Source organism: Mirounga angustirostris, unplaced genomic scaffold, assembly GCF_029215605.1.
Source record: "Mirounga angustirostris isolate CCGP_5_RB_7025 unplaced genomic scaffold, mMirAng1.0.hap1 SCAF_8, whole genome shotgun sequence".
NCBI lineage: Eukaryota > Metazoa > Chordata > Mammalia > Carnivora > Phocidae > Mirounga > Mirounga angustirostris.
Window position 1 is genome coordinate 136678507 of NW_026991716.1, and position 19460 is coordinate 136697966.

At 40.7% G+C, this 19460-nt stretch overlaps 2 protein-coding genes across 8 annotated transcripts in view; one reads left to right on the plus strand and one right to left on the minus strand.

Moving 5' to 3' along the window:
* SERAC1 (serine active site containing 1) overlaps positions 1-11270 on the minus strand; it is a 266492-nt gene extending 255222 nt beyond the window's left edge. The window contains exon 1 of the mRNA XM_064598300.1: positions 11256-11270. The gene's annotated coding sequence lies outside the window, so the exon portion shown is untranslated. The remainder of the gene's footprint in view (positions 1-11255) is intronic.
* Positions 1-19460, plus strand: part of TULP4 (TUB like protein 4) — a 237767-nt gene that overhangs the window by 154156 nt on the left and 64151 nt on the right. For all 7 annotated transcript variants that reach the window (XM_064598283.1, XM_064598282.1, XM_064598288.1 and 4 more), the window contains exon 5: positions 13722-13883. In XM_064598283.1, coding sequence (XP_064454353.1) covers positions 13722-13883 — 162 coding nt within the window. The remainder of the gene's footprint in view (positions 1-13721; positions 13884-19460) is intronic.

Genomic DNA, 19460 nt, shown 5'->3' on the forward strand with positions numbered 1-19460 from the left:
TTAAACCTGTGAAATCATTTTTTACCATTCATTGTTGTGATTACATGTTAAATTTGGATCTCTGAAGTCCTTAGGGCATATCACTTCTTTGCTCCCTTTGAAAGATACTTTCCCTGTGTTGTAATCTTCATAGTTCTCTGGCAGGGAGCTCCACACGAACTGTTCTCACAACCTCCTCATCAAGCTGAGTTTTTAACACTCTCTTCTTTCAGGTTTCAATTAGCGTGGCCACCTGTTGTCATCCTTCAGCTCTTCCTTTCTGATACAAATTTGTCTCTGCTCTGAGGAAAACAGGCGCTCCAGGGACTCCCTGCTGAGTGATGCTATTTTTAAACCTGCTCCAGAGATTCTTCTGGTTTCTGGTACAGATCTGGCTCTTCCCTCTTCCCCCTGTGATGATGGGCCGTGTGGAGCTCCACGTCTCCTCTCGTGTACTTAGGAACACAGGTCCCATCCCCTCTGGCTTCAGAACCAAGTCCTCGGGGGACCTTTCTCCATGAGGGCTGTCTTAGATTGCTTTACCACTCCAGGGATGGTTTCCTTGTGACTGCCTTTCTATACATTTCTCAGGAAGTGGATTCTCACCCTCTTTTCTCCCATCTGTTGCTTAAATAAGCTACAAGCTCCCCAAGTCTAAAAATATGACCAGTGAAGTGACACAAAATTGCAAGGAACAAAGATATCATTAGCAGTTACTATTATACTAAGGGTCTTTGTAAGTTGTCATCACAGAAGACAAATCTACCTCTAGGTAAAATAGAACATTCTCTTTTGTGTGAGTTCATGTATTTGGTAGAGTAAATGTGATAATTTTGACTGACTCTGAAAAGGCCTCATCAGTTGCCTGTATACCTCCATGGAGTGAAAAAAGGAAGAGGTAGAACCTACCTGTGACTACTAACCAGCCTTCTGGATACAGAGCCACAGATGAGGAAATCCCCATGACCATGAGACGTTCATGCTACCCGGAGGGTAGACATTGTGGTCAAGAACATGAGCTCTGGAGTCAGACCACACAGACCAAGAGTCTCACTCCATGATTTCTTAGTAGTAGGAGATACTTATTTTCTGTGCCTCAGTCTTCTCATCTGTTGCATAGGGACTCTAATGCTACCTGCCTCAGAGGATCACTAGGAGGATTAAATAAGATTGAACGTAGAAAGTACTTCGGACACTGTACCTGATAGTTGTCACCTCATACTGCTCTAGTGCCTATAGTATCTGAGGCACTGCGACCTCGTACCCCTAACCACAGCCATAATGTCGGGGCGTCTGGGTGGCTCAGCTGGTTGAGCGTCCGACTCTTGGTTTCGGCTTGGGCTGTGGTCTTGGGGCTGGGAGGCTGGGCCACACATTGGGCTCTGTGATCATTGGGGAGTCTGCTTGCGATTCTCTCCCTCTGTTGCTCCCCCAACTCGCACGCGCATGTTCTCTCTCTCTTTCTCTCTCTCTCTCTAAAATAAATAAAATCTTGGGGCACCTGGGTGGCTCAGTTGGTTAAGCGACTGCCTTCGGCTCAGGTCATGATCCTGGAGTCCCGGGATCAAGTCCCGCATCGGGCTCCCTGCTCGGCAGGGAGTCTGCTTCTCTCTCTGACCCTCCTCCTTCTCATGCTCTCTGTCTCTCATTCTCTCTCTCTCAAATAAATAAATAAAATCTTTAAAAAATAAAATAAAATAAAATAAATAAAATCTTAAAAAAAAATAGTAGTCATAATGTCATCACCAAGACTGTCTTCAGGCCTTGAGGCAGCAACACTTTGTGGCTTTCTGTGAAGTGGAGAGACTTCTCTGAATTTGTCTGTAAGGGAAACTAAAAGGCTCTCATTCTCCCATCCACCAGAGCATGAACTCATTTCCTTAGGTCCAGCGATCGAGTCAGACATGTCTTCAGACTTTGGACAACTAAAGGTCTCTAAAGCATTGCTCTGAGAAAGACCACAAAGAGGAGCTAGGACAGACTCTGACTAGGTGCTCGTCGTTTTCATGTGTTGTCTCTCAGTCTCCACAGGAACCCTACTGGGCAGATGCCATTCTCAGTTAATGGAAGGAACAAACCCTGATCAGGGAGGTTGAGTAAGTTGCCCAGGGAACTTCATGGGTGGTGAAGCAGAATTTGAGGCCAGGTTTGAGTCCAGAACACTCTGTCACACTGTCTTCTTCCCAGACGAGACACTTTTTTCTCTTTTAGCAGAAGTGCGTGTATTCATAGTATAGCCAAAAGAGCTCAGACTTCACTACCGTTAGAGAGTCCAGCCCCACCAGCCAAGCGTTGCTGCCACCACACTGTTTTCTCCTGACGGTAGCCTGTCTGAGGACGGAACCTTCTGTCATCCCCACATAGCAGCTGTGTAGTTTCCACTACCACCATATCCCTCAGCTTTTCTTTTCATTGAGAATTTGGCACAAAAAAGCATTTTAGAAACAAGAAAGGGAGGATGAATTCAGACCTGGAGGTGAATAAACTCATATGGACCATAGAACACCTGGAAGCACCTGGAATCTCACAAATGCCTATCCCTGCCATGTTCAAAAAGTAATCACTGTACCTGTGATCTGATCTAGACTTTTTTATAATTTTGTTGTATGGAACTCTGATTCTGCAAACCTTGAAACCCATTGAGCAGTTGTCAACAGTGAACACTTCTTTCTCGGGAAGATTTGGTTGCTTTGAATTGTGTTGGCATCAGAACTTACCTGAGTAGAGAAACATCATGCCCTTGGGATGATGACTCACTGGTTGAAGAAGTACTGGCCGTCTGTGCCCCTGAAACAGTGCCTGGTAGGAGGAAGGACAGTTTTGTGGCTTGGATGAGGAGGATCCTTAAAATCTGCTCAGAGAAAAATAAGACTTTTTAGAGGAAGTGCCAGGTGATGCGTGTTACACAGCATGACTTGCAGTGTTATAAAGGAATCAAACGTTTGGCCAAAGCTAAGTGATGCTTTAACTTTTTTTTTTTCAGGAAATGATTATGAATCCTTTATTTCGAAAGCGAGTCTGGAACAGTGCGTGCGTTATTGTGTAGGATTAGTCACCAAGGGTGGCTGTGCCCCGCGCACGCATTGGCTGTTGTGGTGAAAGCTGCCTCGGGCCGAGCTCTGACCAGGCTGATGCTCAGACGCAGTTAATCCGTGTCTGACACCGTGCTCGGTGAGGCAAGAGCACACAGCCTCTGCCACTGAAAGCCAACCACAAGGAGGGGGGCTTCCTGCTTATTTTCTTTACAGCACTGAGTATCAGTTCCCTTGTTCTTGTTTTTGCAGTTGTGGTATATTCTTAACACTCTACGCTGACCTAATTTAATAAACCCAGTGAGTTCACATCCTTTGTTATCATTTTCTCTGACTGCATGACTGGTGGTGTCTTGGGGAAGCTTCTTTTCACTGGCCATACCCTTCCACCCTCTAGTAGGATGTTTTTCTTTTTAGTACAGATCTCTTCCAAGATGAATGAGTTAGAATGCATGTAAATAAGTAGCATTACTTTTGCAAAATGAAAAGACTTTAAATTTTATTGCAGAATTAATGTTATCTCTAAAAAATGTTTTTAAGTTTCTTAAGAAAAACTAAGTAGTGTAATTAGTTGAAACATAGAGTCAGTGAAACCAGGGTTTTGAGTTTACCCCACTAAGCAAACAACTTTTTTCAGTAACCTTAGACCAGCTGTTGAAGAGCTATTTCACGAATCATGCTATTGTCACGGTGGAGACATGTTAACCACTGAATACAAACCTGTAACCCCTGCTGGGAAAACACCAAATGTTATGTCCTCTTGGTGTTTGTCCATTTATTTTATTTTTATCTGAAATGTGATATGTCCAGTAATGTCACCGATTTTAAAGAAAGTTAAACATTTCCAAGTAAAAGCAACCTAAAACAGTCTTATGAATGAAAAGGTAGGTATAACTATAGAGATTACCAGGTAATCAAAGGTAATTAAAAGGTAATTCAGTGGGGGAAACAGTAGTCTTTTTTTTTTTTTATTGAGCTGTAATTGACACATAACATTATATTAGTTTCAGGTATACAGCATAACGATTTGATATTTGTACATACAGTTGACCCTTGAACAACTACAGTTTGAACTGCATAGGTCCAGTTACACGTGGGTTTTTCTCAACACAGTACAGAGAGAAGGGCGGGGGGTCGAGCTAAGATGGTGGCATAATAGGAGGACCCTAGGCTTGCCTCGTCCCTCGAACACAGCTAAATAATTATCAATCAAATCATTCTGAATACCCAAGAAATCAACCTGAGAACTGACAGAACAAACTGTGCAACTAGAGGGAGAAAAGAGGCCACATCAAGGAAGGTAGGAAGTGTGGAGACATGGTTTGGAGGAGAAACAGATTGCTGGTGCTGCAGAAGGGAGGGAGCCCTGGTCTCAGAGAAAGGTGGGAGAGAGAAGAGTGCATGGGATTGTACAAGGAGAACACATCCCCAAAGCCATTGGCTGGGAAAATGAGAGAGGCTGATTTTCATGATTTTTTGCAACCAGTGGGGCTCAAAGACGAGTTTTAGAGGTGGTGGCATGGCTGGGATAGAGCCTTGAGGGTGCTGCCTTACTCCTGCAGAGAAGGCAGGCAGGGAACCCGAGGCAGATGGCAGGATCTGAGGCTCACCTAAGACGCACAGGGAGAAACTGTCCCCCCTTCTTAGAGCGCCTCTGTGAGAGGTAGCATTGCCTCTCTGGGGACAAAAGAGCCGGTGGGTGCCATTTCCCTCCCCTGCCCCTCAGCATAGGCTCAGAGACACTTGCTGAGGGCGGCCAACCTGGACACTAGCTCTTTAGCCTGCTTTGCTCCAAATCCCATGCCCCCATGCTCTGGTGTGACTGCCTTTCTGGGTCAAACCTGCATCATCCCAGCACAGTGAGACCCTCCACCACAAGACCAGTGCAGGTCCCCATCACACCAGGTCCCTAAAGTTCGGAGTTTTGAAAGTCAGCCAGCTTAGCTGGGATAGAGCCCAAAGTGCACTGCACTGCTCCAGGCAGGCAGGTAACCTAGAGACAGTGTGAAAACAGCAATATGAAAAACACATGGACGCATGAAGGAAAATTATTTGCTCTTCTGGGAGGGCTTCCCTGAGAGCAGCGAGCATGTGCTCCCCTCGCCCAGGACAAAGGAGCTGGCTGGCTCCATTCCCCTCCCCCACCCCCTGCATAAACCAGCCTCAGTAAATAGCACAGTGCCAACACTGGCTGACTACCCTGCTAATGCCAAGCCCTGCCTCCCACCCCCCTCCCCGCCCCACACTCTGCTGGTACTGCTTTTCTCCACCAAGTGTGCCTAACGATGAGCACAGTGGGTCCCTTCCCCAGAAGACCAGCAGAAACCCCCACACACACCATGTCTACCAACCATAGCGTTCTGCAAGCCTTCTTTTCTAGTGGAAGTGGCATCTGGTCTCATTTAACAAGCAGACCAGAGTACACACACTTAAAACTCACCACACTTTGGCCAAGGTCCGAACACTGTCCATTGCAGACAAGGAGAGCCTCTGTAGATGACTGACCTGAGGGATAGAGCAGCCAGAACACAGCAGCAGTGCGCATACAGCACACACCAGAGACCCTTCCTGAAGCACCAGGCCCTGGACATTGTATGACCTCTTCTTCATAAAGCCATTACTCTCAGGAGCAGGAAACATAACAGGATTTTCTAGCACAGAGAAGACAGAGACCTAGACAAAATGCCAGGACAGAGGAATTCATCCCAAAGAAAGAACAAGAAAATGTCACGGCCAGAGAGCTAATCAAAACAGATTTAAGTAATATGCCTTATGCAGAATTTAAAGGAACAGTCATAAGGATACTCACTGGGCTTGAGAAAAGCACGGAAGAACTCAGGGAGACCTTTACCACAGAGATAAAAGAGCTAAAAAACAGGCAGAAATGAAAAATGCAATGTCTGAGATTCTAAACCGACTGGATGTCATGACCACAAGGATGGAAGAAGTAGAGGAATAGAAGATAGAATTACAGAAAATAAGCTGAACAATAACAAAAAATTACGGATCACAAGAGTAGACTTGGGGAACTCAGTGATTCCATCTAACCTAGTAACATTCATGTCATAGGAGTCCCAGAAGAAGAAGAGAGAGAAAAGGGGGCAGAAGGTTTATTTGAGGAAATCATAGCTGAAAACTTCCCTAATCTGGGGAAGGAAACAGACATCCAAATCCAGGAGGCATAGAGAACTCCCATCAAAATCAACAAAAGCAGGCCAACATGAAGACATATTGTAGTTAAATTTGCAAAATATAGTGATAAAAAAATCCTAAAAGCAGCAAGACAAAAGCAGTCCCTGACTGACAAGGATAGACCCAAAGATTAGCAGCAGATCTCTCCACAGAAACTTTGCAAGCCAGAAGAGAGTGGCATGATATATTCAACATGCTAAGTGGGAAAAATCTCAATCCAACAAGACTATCATTCAGAATAGAAGGACAGATAAAGAGTTTCCAAGACAAACAAAAACTAAAGTGGTTTTTGACCACTAAACCAGCCCTGCAAGAAATATGAAAGGGGACTCTTTGAGTGGGAAAGAAAGACCAAGAGTGACAAAGACTAGAAAGGACCAGAGAAAATGTTCAGAAACAACAACAAAACAAGTAATAAAATAGCACTAAATACATATCTACTGATAATTATACTGAATGTAAATGGACTAAATGCTCCAATGAAAAGACATAGGGTGTCACAGTGCATAAAAAAATCTGCCTACAAGAGATTCATTTTAGACCTAAAGATACTTGCAGGTTGAAAGGGGATGGGGAAATATTTATCATGCAAATAGGTGTCATAAGAAAGCCAGAGTAGCAATACTTATATCAGACAAACTAGATTTTAAAACAAAGACTATAACAAGAGATGAAGAAGGGCACTATATCACAATAAAGGGGACTATCCCGACAAGAAGATCTAACCATTATAAATACTTATGCCCCCAACTTGGAAGCATCCAAATATATAAAGTGATAACAAACATAAAGGAACTCATTGATAATAATAATAGTGGGGGACTTTAACAACCCACTTACATCAATGGACAGATTGTCTAAGCAGAAAAACAAGGAAGCAGTAGCTTGGAATGACACACTGGGCGAGATGGGCTCAACAGATATATTCAGAACAGTCATCCCAAAGCAGCAGAATATACATTCTTTTCAAATGCACATGGGACATCCTCCAGAGTAGATCACATACTAGGTCACAAATCAGGCCTCAGCAGGTACAAAAGGATTGAGATCATACCATGCATGTTTTCTGACCACAACGCTATGAAACTTGAAGTCAGCCACAAGAAAAAATTTGTAAAGACCACAAATACGTGGAGGTTGAACAACATGCTACTAAAGAATAAATGAGTCAACCAGGAAACTAAAGAAGAAATTTGAAAACTACGTAGAAAACAAATGAAAATGAAAATATGGTGGTTCAAAACCTTTGGGCTGCAGCAAAAGCAGTCCTAAGAGGGAACTAAATATAGGCCTACTTCAAGAAGCAAGAAAAATCTGAAATAAACAACCTAACCTTACACCTAAAGGAGCTAGAAAAAGAACAACAAATGAAGCCTAAAGCCATCAGAAGGGAAATAATGAAGATTAGAGCAGAAATAAATAACATCAAAAAACAAAAAAACAAAAAAACAGTGGAATTAAGCAATGAAACCAGGAGCTTGTTCTTTGAAAAAAGTAATAAATTGATAAACCACTAGCCAGACTTATCAAAAAGAAAAGAGAAAGGACCCAAATAAATAAAATCACAAATGAGAGAAGACAAATAAAAACTAATACCACAGAAATCCAATTATAAGAGAATATTATGAAAAATTATATACCAACAAATTGGACAATCTGGAAGAAATGGATAAATTTCTAGAAACATATAAACTACTAAAACTGAAACAGGAAGAAATAGAAAACTTGAACAGACTGATAACCAACAAAGAAATTGAATCAGTAATCAAAAATCTCCCAACAAACAAAAGTCCAGGGCAAATGGCTTCACAGGGGAATTCAACTAAACATTTAAAGAAGAGTTAATACCCATTCTTCTCAAACTATTCCAGAAAACAGAAATGGAAGGAAAACTTCCAAACTCATTCTATGAGGCCAGCATTACCCTGATTCCAAAATCAAAGACTCCACTAAAAAAGTGAGCTACAGGCCAATATCCCTAATGAACACAGATGCAAAAATTCTCAACAAAATACTAGCAAATTGAATCAAACAGTACATTAAAAGAATCATTTCATCAAAATCAAGTAGGATTTATTCCTGGGCTGCAAGGGTGGTTCAGTACTTGCAAATCAATCAATGTGTGATACACCACATTAATGAAAAAAAAAAGGGTAAGAACCATGTAATCCTCTCAATAAATGTAGAAAAAGCACTTGACAAAGTACAACATCCACTCATAATAAAAAAACCCTCAACAAAGTAGGGATTGAGGGAACATACCTCAACCTCATAAAGGCCATGTACGAAAAACCCACAGCTCATATCTTCCTCAATGGGGATAAACTGAGAGCATTTCCTCTGTAGTCACAGACAAGACAGGGATGTCCACTCTCACCAGTGTTAATTCGCATAGTACTAGAAGGCCTGGCCACAGGAATCAGACAGCAGAAAGAAAGAAAAGGCATCCAGATTGGCAAGAAAGAAGTCAAGCTTTCACTATTTGCAAACAACATGCTACTCTATATAGAAAACCCAAAGGATGGGGCGCCTGGGTGGCTCAGTCGTTAAGCATCTGCCTTCGGCTCAGGTCATGATCCCAGGGTCCTGGGATGGAGCCCCGCATCCGGCTCCCTGCTCTGCGGGAAGCCTGCTTCTCCCTCTCCCATTCCCCCGCTTGTATTCCCTCTCTCGCTGTGTCTCTCTCTGTCAAATAAATAAAGTCTTAAAAAAAAAAAAGAAAACCCAAAGGACTCCACCAAAAAATTGCTAGAACTGATATATGAATTCAGTAAAGTTGTAGGATACAAAATCAACATACAGAAATCTGGTGCATTTCTATACACCAGTAATGAAGCAGCAGAAAGAGAAGTTAAGGAATCGATCCCATTTGCAATTGCACCAAAAACCATAACATACCTAGGAATAAAGTTAACCAAAGAGGTAAAAGATCTGTACTCTGAAAACCATAAAACACTGATGAAAGAAAGTGAAGATGACACAAAGAAATGGATAACATTCCATGCTCATGGATCAGAAGAACAAATATTGTTAAAATGTCTGCACTACCCAAAGCAATCTACACATTTAATGCAATCCCTATCAAAATACCACCAGCTTTTTCCACAGAGCTGAACAAACAGTCCTAAAATTTGTATGGAACCACAAAAGACCCTGAACAGCCAAAACAATCTTGAAAAAGCAAAGCGAAGCTGGAGGCATCACTTCAAGTTACATTACATAGCTGTGTAGTGATCAAGACAGTAAGAGTACTGGCACAAAAGCATACACACAGATCAGTGGAACAGAATAAAAATCCCAGAAATGAACCCACAACTATATGGCTAACTAATCTTTGACGAAGCAGGAAAGAATATCCAGTGGAAAAAAGACAGTCTCTTCAACAAATGGTGGTGGGAAAACTGGACAGCTACATGCAAAAGAATGAAACTAAAGTACTTTCTTATACCATACACAAAAATAAATTCAAAATGGATGAAGTGGATGTGAGACAGGAAACCATCAAAATCTTAGAGGAGAACATAGGCAGTAACCTCCTTGAATCGGCCATAGAAACTTCTTAATAGATACATCTGCTGAGGCAAGGGAAACAAAAGCAAAAAAACGTGTTGGGACTTAATCAAAAACTCCTGCGCAGCAAAGGAAACAATCAACAAAACTACAAGGCATCCTTCACATTGGGAGAAGATAATTTGCCAATGATGTATCTGACAAAGGGTTAGTATCCAGAATCTATAAAGAACTTAAAAAATTCAACACTCAAAAACAAATAATCTAGTTTAAAAATGGGCAGAAGATACGCATAGACATTTTTCCAAAGAAGACATATGGATATAGTTAATAGACATATGAAAAGATGCTCAACATCACTCATCATCAGGGAAATACAAATCAAAACTACAGTGAGATATCACCTCACGCCTGTCAGAATGGCTGTAGTTAACACCGGAAACAACAGATGTTGATGAGGATGCAGAAAAGGGGGAACCCTTTTGCAAAGCTAGCGGGAATGCAAACTGGTACAGACACCCTGGAAAACAGTGTGGAGGTTCTTCAGAAAGTTAAAAATAGAACTGCCCTACAATCTAGCAATTGTACTACCAGGTATTTACCCAAACGATACAAAAATACTGATTTGAAGGGGCACATGCACCCCGATGTGTATAGCAACATTATCAACAACAGCCAAATAATGGAAAGAGCCGAAATGTCCATCGACTGATGAATGGATAAAGATGATGTGGTATATATTACACACACACAATGGAATACTACTTAGCCATAAAAAAGAATGAAATCTTGCCATTTGCAACGATATAGATGGAGCTAGAGAGTATTATGCTATGCAAAATAAGTCAGAGAAAGTCAAATACCATATGATTTCACTCATGTGGAATTTAAGAAACAAACAGATGAAATAGGGGAAAATTAAAAAAAAAAAGAGAGAAGCAAGCCAGAAAACAGACTCTTAACTATAGAGAACAAACTGAAGGTTGCTAGAGGCAAGGTGGGCAGGGGATGGGGTAAATGGCTGATGGGGATTAAGGAGGGCACTTGTGATGAGCACTGGGTGTTGTATCTAAGTGATGAATCACTGAATTCTACACCTGCAACTAATATTACATTATGTTAACTAACTAGAATTTAAATAAAAACTTAAAGAAATACAGTATAGTACTGTAAATGTATTTTCCTTATGATCTGGTTAATAACCATTTTCTTTTCTCTAACGGGATTGTAAGAATACAGTGTATAATAGCTATAACATACAAAATATGTATTAATTGACTGTCTTTTTTGCTATTCATAAGGCTTCTGGTCAACAGTAGGCTATTAATAGTTAAGTTTTCGGGGAATCAAAAGTTACATGTGGATTTTCAGCTGCCTAGGGGTCAGCATTCCTAGGCCCTGAGTTGTTCAAAGGTCAACCATATTGTGAAAGGATCACCATAATAACTCTAGGTAACATCCAGGGAATAATCTTTGACAAATGGTGCTGAAACAACTGAATGTCTATATTTTAAAACAAAAACAAAAAAACCCTTGCGGCACCTGGGTGGCTCAGTCAGCTAAGCGCCTGCCTTCAGCTCAGGTCATGATCTCAGGGTCTTAGGATCGAGACCCATGTCGGGGGCCTCCCCAGTCAGTGGGGAGTCTCCTTCTCCCTCTTCCTCTCCCTCTGCCCCTAATCCTACTCGTGCTCACTCTCTCTCTCTCAAATAAATAAAATCTTAAAAAAAAACAAACCCTTGATTGTGACGTTACACTCTGTACAAAAATTAACTCTAAATAAATCGCAGATGTGCAGGTAAAAACTAAACTTCTCTGGAAACCTTGGGTTTGCAACCTTTAGGTAAACATTAGGTAAACATTAGGTAATTAGGTAAACATTCAGTGGATTGGACACAAAAAGCATGAAGCCTGAAAGAAAAAAATTGATACTGGACTTCATCAAAACTTAAGACTTTCACTTTTTGAAAGGTACCACTAAGAAAATGAAAAGGCAAGCCACAGAGTAAGAGAAATTATTTGCAGCACTCATATCTGACAAAGGATTGTATCTGGAATTTTTATCACACAATAAGGTTGAAAACTCATATATTCATATATATGCAGACATAATATATACATCTGTATGAATATTCATACACATAACACATATATATGAATGAATGAATAGATACATATAGCAAGGGATTTGAACAGACGTTTCCCAAGAGATGATGTGCAAATAATCAATAAGCATGTGAAATGATGCTCAAAATGGCTACATTGGAGAAATGCACAGTGTTCTATCACTATGTACCTACTCGAATAGCTAAAATAAAAGAGACTGACAACACCAAGTGCGGGTGAGGAGTGGACGTGCTGGTACTCTCATACACTGCTGCTGGGAGTATAAAATGGCATAACCACTTTGGAAAATAGTTTGGTCATTTCTTATGCAGTTAGGCATGCACTTACCATACAATCCAGCAGTTAATTCCACTCTTAGGTATTTATTTACTCAAGAGAAATGAAACCGTGTGTCTTCAAAAAGTCTTGCACGTGAATGTTTATAGCAATTTTATAATAGACAAATACTGGAAATAACCTAAATGCCTGGCAGTTTGGGTGGATAAATAAATTGTGGTCTATTTATACAATGGAATAGTACTCATCTGTGAAAAGGAATGAACTGTTAATGCACACAAGAATTTAGAATACTCTCAAACCATTTTACTGAGTAAGAGCAGCCATACACAAAAGTGAACATATTATACAGTTCCATTCATGTAAAATTCAAGAATAAGCAGCTAGTGAGAGAAATTAGATGACTGGTTGCCCTGGACCAAGGGTAAGGGTAGGGGATTGACTTCTGAGGGGGAACTTTATTTTATTGTATATAAATTATACCTCAATAAAGTTGATTTTTAAAAAGATAATAAATGCTATCAGCAACTACTTGCCAACAGTTTGGAAAACTTAAACTGGAAATTTTTTTTAAAATAACTTAATAGAACTGACTCAAGAAGAAGTAAAAAGCTTAAAAGTTTGACTAATACTAAAACTATTAAGTAAATTGAAGTAATGATTAAAAATCTTCCTACAAAAAAATTCAAAGCCAGGTAGTTTTATAGGCATGTTATACCAGGCTTTCAAACAACAGGTCATCCCAGTTTATACAAATTCTTCCAGGCCGTGAGACAAGAGGAAGTACTCTCCAGCTCATTCTGAGAGGTCAGCATAACCTTGATAAATCCAGACAAAGACATTACAAAAAAGGAAATCATAAGTTTATTTCACTCATGAATACAGCTGTAGAAGTTCTAAACTCATTACTAAACCAACTTCAACTGTGTCTATAAAAGACAATACTTCACCTCCAAGTTTGGCTGCTTCTGGGCATGCAAGGGTAATATAATTTGAGGAAATCCATAGAAGTAATTCACTACAGTAATAGATTAAAAGATTTTAAAAATGTGGTTACTTGAATGAATTCAATAAATGCATTTGATAAGTGTATGTGATTTTTCCAGTTAAATTTTTTTTTTCATTTTGATTAAGGGAATATTGTTAGCAAGATTGAGAAAGTTATATAATAAGAAACTGAGAACTTTACTATTTTGATAAATGACCCAGAGACACTAATGGAGAATCTGTTACTGTAGGTGGGAGGTCATAGAACCATGGCACTGGATCATTCTTGGTGAGGCCATTCACCAGATGTGTGTGATCAAGGATGTTACCTATCCCCTTTGTGTCTGTTTTCTCCATAAGATGGGCATGATAACACCTCCCACGAACAAGGCTTAAAGAATTAACATATGTGAAGCACTTAGCACTGCACTGACACTTGCTTTTCAAATTATATCTTTTATATTATATATTAGTGTTACAATACATATATTCTATATATTTTCTTTAAGGTCACCTGACTCTTAGCCAAAGGCTAAGTTAATGACTGTAGCCTTTGATAAAAGTGCTTTCCCTTTCAGATTACAAATTGACACCTTTTTGTCTATGTGTGTCTCAAAGGTGAGTGATTTCACGTGGAGCCATGATGGGACTCAAGCACTTATTTCATATCGAGATGGGTTTGTCCTGGTTGGTTCTGTCAGCGGACAAAGACACTGGTCATCTGAGATCAACTTGGAAAGTCAAATCACATGTGGCATATGGACTCCTGATGACCAACAGGTAAAGCCTCTTAAATATGGGTGTGTAATGTTAAAACCGTGTGAGGTGAGGAGGAAGTGAATTGCATACAGTCACACACGGAAGGGGTAGGGATGGGGGAAGCTGGCTCAGAAGCGCCTTGCATCACAAAAGTGAAGAACAATGAATATGTCCAGGTGAAAATTAAAAACTAAGTGAACCATAGATTGGAGAAATAATATTTCCCATCAATATGGTAAACATTGGGTTAACATTTTAATTATAGAAAATATTCTTACAAATACACTTTTAAATCTATATAAATAGTTGGTAAATGGATAATGGACATAATGATTCACCAAGGAAGTTCAACTAGTCAGTATTCATATGGTTGAAAAGTGTGCATTTTTAGGAGAAAAATGCAAAATAACATAGTGAGGATATAGTTTCACTTATTAGCAAAAAATAATAAAATGATACAGGTGATACACTGGTTAATGATAAGAGTTCAGTCAAAGGATTCTTCTTCATTGCTGGTAATAATGTGTACTAGACCTTTGGGGAAGCAATTTGGGCGGAATATGTCAAAAGTCTTAAAAAATTGTTGTCCACTTTGACCTGGTAATATACTTCAGGAATTTATATAAAAGAAACAAAAGGGGAGAAAATAAAAGTTATCGTCATTAAAGCATTATTTATGATAGTAAAAATTCAGCAACAGCCTACTTGTCTAAAAATAGAATGATTAAGGGGCGCCTGGGTGGCTCAGTTGGTTAAGCGACTGCCTTCGGCTCAGGTCATGATCCTGGAGTCCCGGGATCGAGTCCTGCATCGGGCTCCCTGCTCGGCAGGGAGTCTGCTTCTCCCTCTGACCCTCCCCCTTCTCATGCTCTCTCTCTCTATCTCATTCTCTCTCTCAAATAAATAAATAAAATCTTTATTAAAAAAATAAAAATAGAATGATTAAGTGAACTATGGTATTACCACTGAGAGGATTATATAATAAGTAGTTCAGACAATTGTGGGTTCTGGTTATGAAGACAATCTGAAAGAGCTCTTATGATATAATGTTGAGGGAAAGAAAATCAGGATATGAAATGGTGTAGGTGGTATGATTACCATGTCATAAAACAACCAAAGGAAACCCATCCACATGCTAGAAAGACCTGGAAGGAGACAAAATGCCACAGGTAGGTTGTTTTACAGTGAAGAGCTTTTGGGTCATTCTCTAAAACCCAATTTTAAAATTTTCTTTAATGTATCTGTTTTACTTTCATGATAAAATAATATATAACCTAATAAAGTTATATACTGATAATTCATTTTTTAAATAAAAAGATTGGCCAGGTAAAACCTTTGTAAATATGAAGCTTATGTTTTCCAAGCACAACAAAATCCAGAAAATGCCAGGACATTTCGTAGCAGAGATTTTAGTTTAATATTGGTAAAAGCAAGCAGTATAATAAGGAATCATAACTTTCATTTTTGAATCTTTTTTCTTTTCATTCTTTTTTTTTTTTTTTTTTACTGAATTGCCTTCCACTAATCATTAAACATTCCATGTTTCCATTTTTTTTTTCCAAGTAAAAGTGGTCAATATTCTTTCTCTTTCTTCTCAAAATTACTATTATGAGAGCTACAAAGCAGCAGTTGCAACTCCAAGTTTCTTCCATGGCTCTGAGGCTCCTAAGTATCCAGTAGCATATGCGTGTAACTCTAAGAAGCACTTGCATTTACTGTGACGTGTGTTTGCAGGTGTTTACTGCCCCTAGAGTCTGCTCTGAGAAGTCGGTGCAGCCCATTCAATGGCCTTGCCCAGACACCTCTCCCTGCACATTTCCTCCTCTGTGATGGGGGTGTGTGAATTATTTCCTGCCTGTTTCCCCGGGGCTTTTGTAATGATCAGATGAGTGAACAGATGTGAAAGCACTTACAAATGTGGAAGTGGAAGTCTTGGCTTCACATTCTTCCCTTGCCTCGAGGGATGGAACTTGGGAGGCTCATGTCCCAATCCCCTGATGAGCTCTGCCTGCCTGTGTCCCCAGCAGACAGCATACTTGGCGTGTGACAGGCACAGGACCCAGACACGCCAGGGGCACAGTGGGCAAGACTTGGCACCTGCCTTTGAGGTGCTGGGGCCCTCAAACATCCTGTGCTGCGTCCCGGCAAAGTGGCTGGGATAGCAGACAGCATGGTGTCGTGGGCATGACGGAGAGCAGGTGGGCTGCAGCTTTAAAGCCAGGAGGAGGCACTTGGACTTGGCTCTGTAGACCCGTCTGCAGGATCAGAGTGGCTTCGGCTGGTGGTTGGTCTCCTGGCCCACAACCTCTGTCTGAAAAACTGCTTTTACTGGATCCGTATTTGGAGCTAACAGGTAGGATGTCATTGAAGGAAAGCGCTGCACTCACTGCCTTTTCGAAAGGTTGCAGACCCCCGAAGCAATGAGGATCCTTACGGGATACTCCCGTCAGTCGTATTTGAACCGAGACATGGAAAAATAACATTCCTTCCTCCTTGTCTGTCACTCTTTTATATCTCTTGCTTGGTTTGAAAATTATTAATGAGAAAAGAGTATGAAGACAATTTGAAATGTAATGCCCTGAGCTCTTACCATTGGGAGCTGATGTTTAAAGCTGCGCCTCCTCCATCTCAGGCTGTCTCTTCCCTTGTCCCCGAGAACCTCCTGCACTTAACATAGAGTAAAATGTTGTCCACGATGAAGCCACCTCCTCCCCTCTTGAGATACTGCTGATCATAAGGGATTTTAGGTTGTTTCTTAACTTTTTTAAATATAAGCAGTACTATTTTACAAATGAGTTTGAGAGTCTAGGTATTTTCCTACTTGTCATATATTTTCTTCAGTTTAGAGTGGTGATCTCTATACCCTTTTGAGGATTGTAGACTACTTTAAATATCAGATGGAAATTGGGAACCCTTTTCCTGGAAAAATGTGCACACGTACATACGTGATTATATCTATCACTTTGCATAGAATGTTGGGAGCTCATAGGATTCCATGTTCCTCCCCCTTCAGATTCCTGATCTAGACAGTCTAGAGGCCACATTTGGGATCATCTTCCCCAACTTTCTGATGCATATATTCAAACATTACAGAAAAGTTGAAAGAATATACCTGCCTTAAATTCAGTAACTAATGTTTTCCTGTATTTGTGCACTCTCTCCTCCTCTCGCCCTTCCTGCCTCCCTTTCTCCCTCTCTTTCTCTTCATACACGCACACATTTTTGCGGTACTGTTTTTGAAAACAAGTTGTAGACGTTGTGCACATCACTATGAAATATTTGAACATGCTTGTCGTAAGAAGAAGATCATTCTTCCTACATTATCACCCCCAAGAAATTAGCAGTGATATTTTCTGGTATCCAGGCTACTTCATAGCTCCCTAATGGTTACAAAAGTGTGTGTTGTAAGCTTTTCTTTCTTTTTTTTGTTATTTGGAACTGGGGATCCAAGTTACGTACAGCAATTATTTGTTACATCTTCAGTCTAGAAAAATTTCCTTTTTTTTTTTTTTTTAAATGACATTGCCTTTCTCACAAGTTTAGTGTGGTTACTTTGTAGAATATTCTACAGTCTAGGCTTGTACGATTGTTTACCCATAGTATCATTTAACTTCTGCTAGCCTCTGTATTTTCTATCATTTGGAAGTTAGGTTGAGATTAGGTTTAGATTAAACAGGTTGGGTAAGGATAGTTAATAGGTGATACCCTATCATTCACACTGAGCCACATTAAAAGGCATATAATGTCTTGTTATCCCACTAGGAGGAGAGCTGAGTCTGATGGAACTCTTGTAAAAACAAAACTATTTTTCAAAACTATTGTTCTTAATTTCATCTATACTTATAGTGAATTTTTTCAAGCGATATGTTTCATGTCAGGCTAAAATTTGTCTTCCATTAAATTGCAAAAAGGGAAGGTGATTCTACCTGGAGTTTATATAGTAGATAAAGACTGTCTTAGTCTCCTTGGGCTGCCATACAGAATTCTACAGGCTGGAGGGCTTAAACATCAGGCATTTATCTCTCACAGTTCTGGAGGATGGAAGCTCAAGATCAGGCCTTGGCAGGCTTGGTTGCTCTTGAAGCCTCTCTCCTTCTTTTTTTTAAAGATTTTATTTATTGGGCGCCTGGGTGGCTCAGTTGGTTAAGCGACTGCCTTCGGCTCAGGTCATGATCCTGGAGTCCCGGGATCGAGTCCCGCGTCGGGCTCCCTGCTCGGCAGGGAGTCTGCTTCTCCCTCTGACCCTCCCCGCTCTCATGTGCTCTCTGTCTCTCTCATTCTCTCTCTCTCAAATAAATAAATAAAATCTTTAAAAAAAAAAAGATTTTATTTATTTATTTGACAGAGAGAGACACAGCGAGAGAGGGAACACAGCAGGGGGAGTGGGAGAAGGAGAAGCAGGCTTCCCGTGGAGCAGGGAGCCCAATGCGGGGCTCGATCCCAGGACCCTGGGATCATGACCTGAGCCGAAGGCAGTCGCTTAATGAGCCACCCAGGCGCCCTGAAGCCTCTCTCCTTGACTGGCAGTTGGCTGCCATCTTCCTGTGTCCTCACATGGCCTTTCCTCTGGGTGCTCATCCCTGGTATCTCTTTCTCTTCATAAAAGGACACCAATTCTGTTGGTTTAGGGCCCTATCCTTATGACCTCATTTAACCTTCATTATCTCTTTATAGGCTCTATCTCCAAATCCTGCGACATTAGGGGTTAGGGCTACTGCATATGAATTTCGAGTGGGATACAAATGTTCAGTCCATAGCCTCATAAAAAATATGACTCTTCAACAAATATTTTGAAGAACAGAAAATTCACAGAAAAGACACTTATATAAATTTAGCTTGATAAACTTGAGATGTATTTATAAATAGAACAGTCTTTGTAGGGCTTGGAAGAAAAAGCAAATGATATAAATAGAAAATGTCAGAGAAATAAATATAAATATGACTGGGGAAAAAATTTCTGTGGGTCCTAAGTTGATCAAGAGTAATGCAGCAGTGAAGCTTTTGCCATTTCGAGGAAGTACCCAGCATCACAGCATAGTGTGTAGGAGGAGAATGCTTAGTCCCCTCTACGTTCTCCAGGGGCGTGGGAGAACACCATGCCTCTTGACATAGGAAAGTGCTTTGAGACCTATACATTTACACACATCCATCTAACCATTCTCTGAGTCTTAGGTGAACATCGGTTCACTTTGAGAGCCTTTGAACCAGAGAAGGTTGTTGAGAACCTGAGGTGCATTTCCATCAGGAGAGTTAGAGATGCCAGCACATGATCCTTGTGTGTAGACATGAGCATGACTCTCCTGGAAGAACAGCGAATAGCTTTGGTGGATCTGTGTCCATGGAAGATGGGACAGAAGGAAAAAACCCCAGACTCACATGTAGGAATTCAGGTTAGATGAGGAAGAAGGAGCCCACCTAAACCAGTACGGGAAGAAAACTCTAGCTCCAGCCCTTCTTGGGAGAACGCTTTGCAAGAAGAAAGCTCCCAGGAACACCCTTCTGCCATGGGTACAAGGAGGTCTGCCAAGAACTGCTTCTCCAGCAGGTGGTTTGTCTTTTTCTCTTCCCAGGTACCCCTTATCTACCACAGCTCCTGGA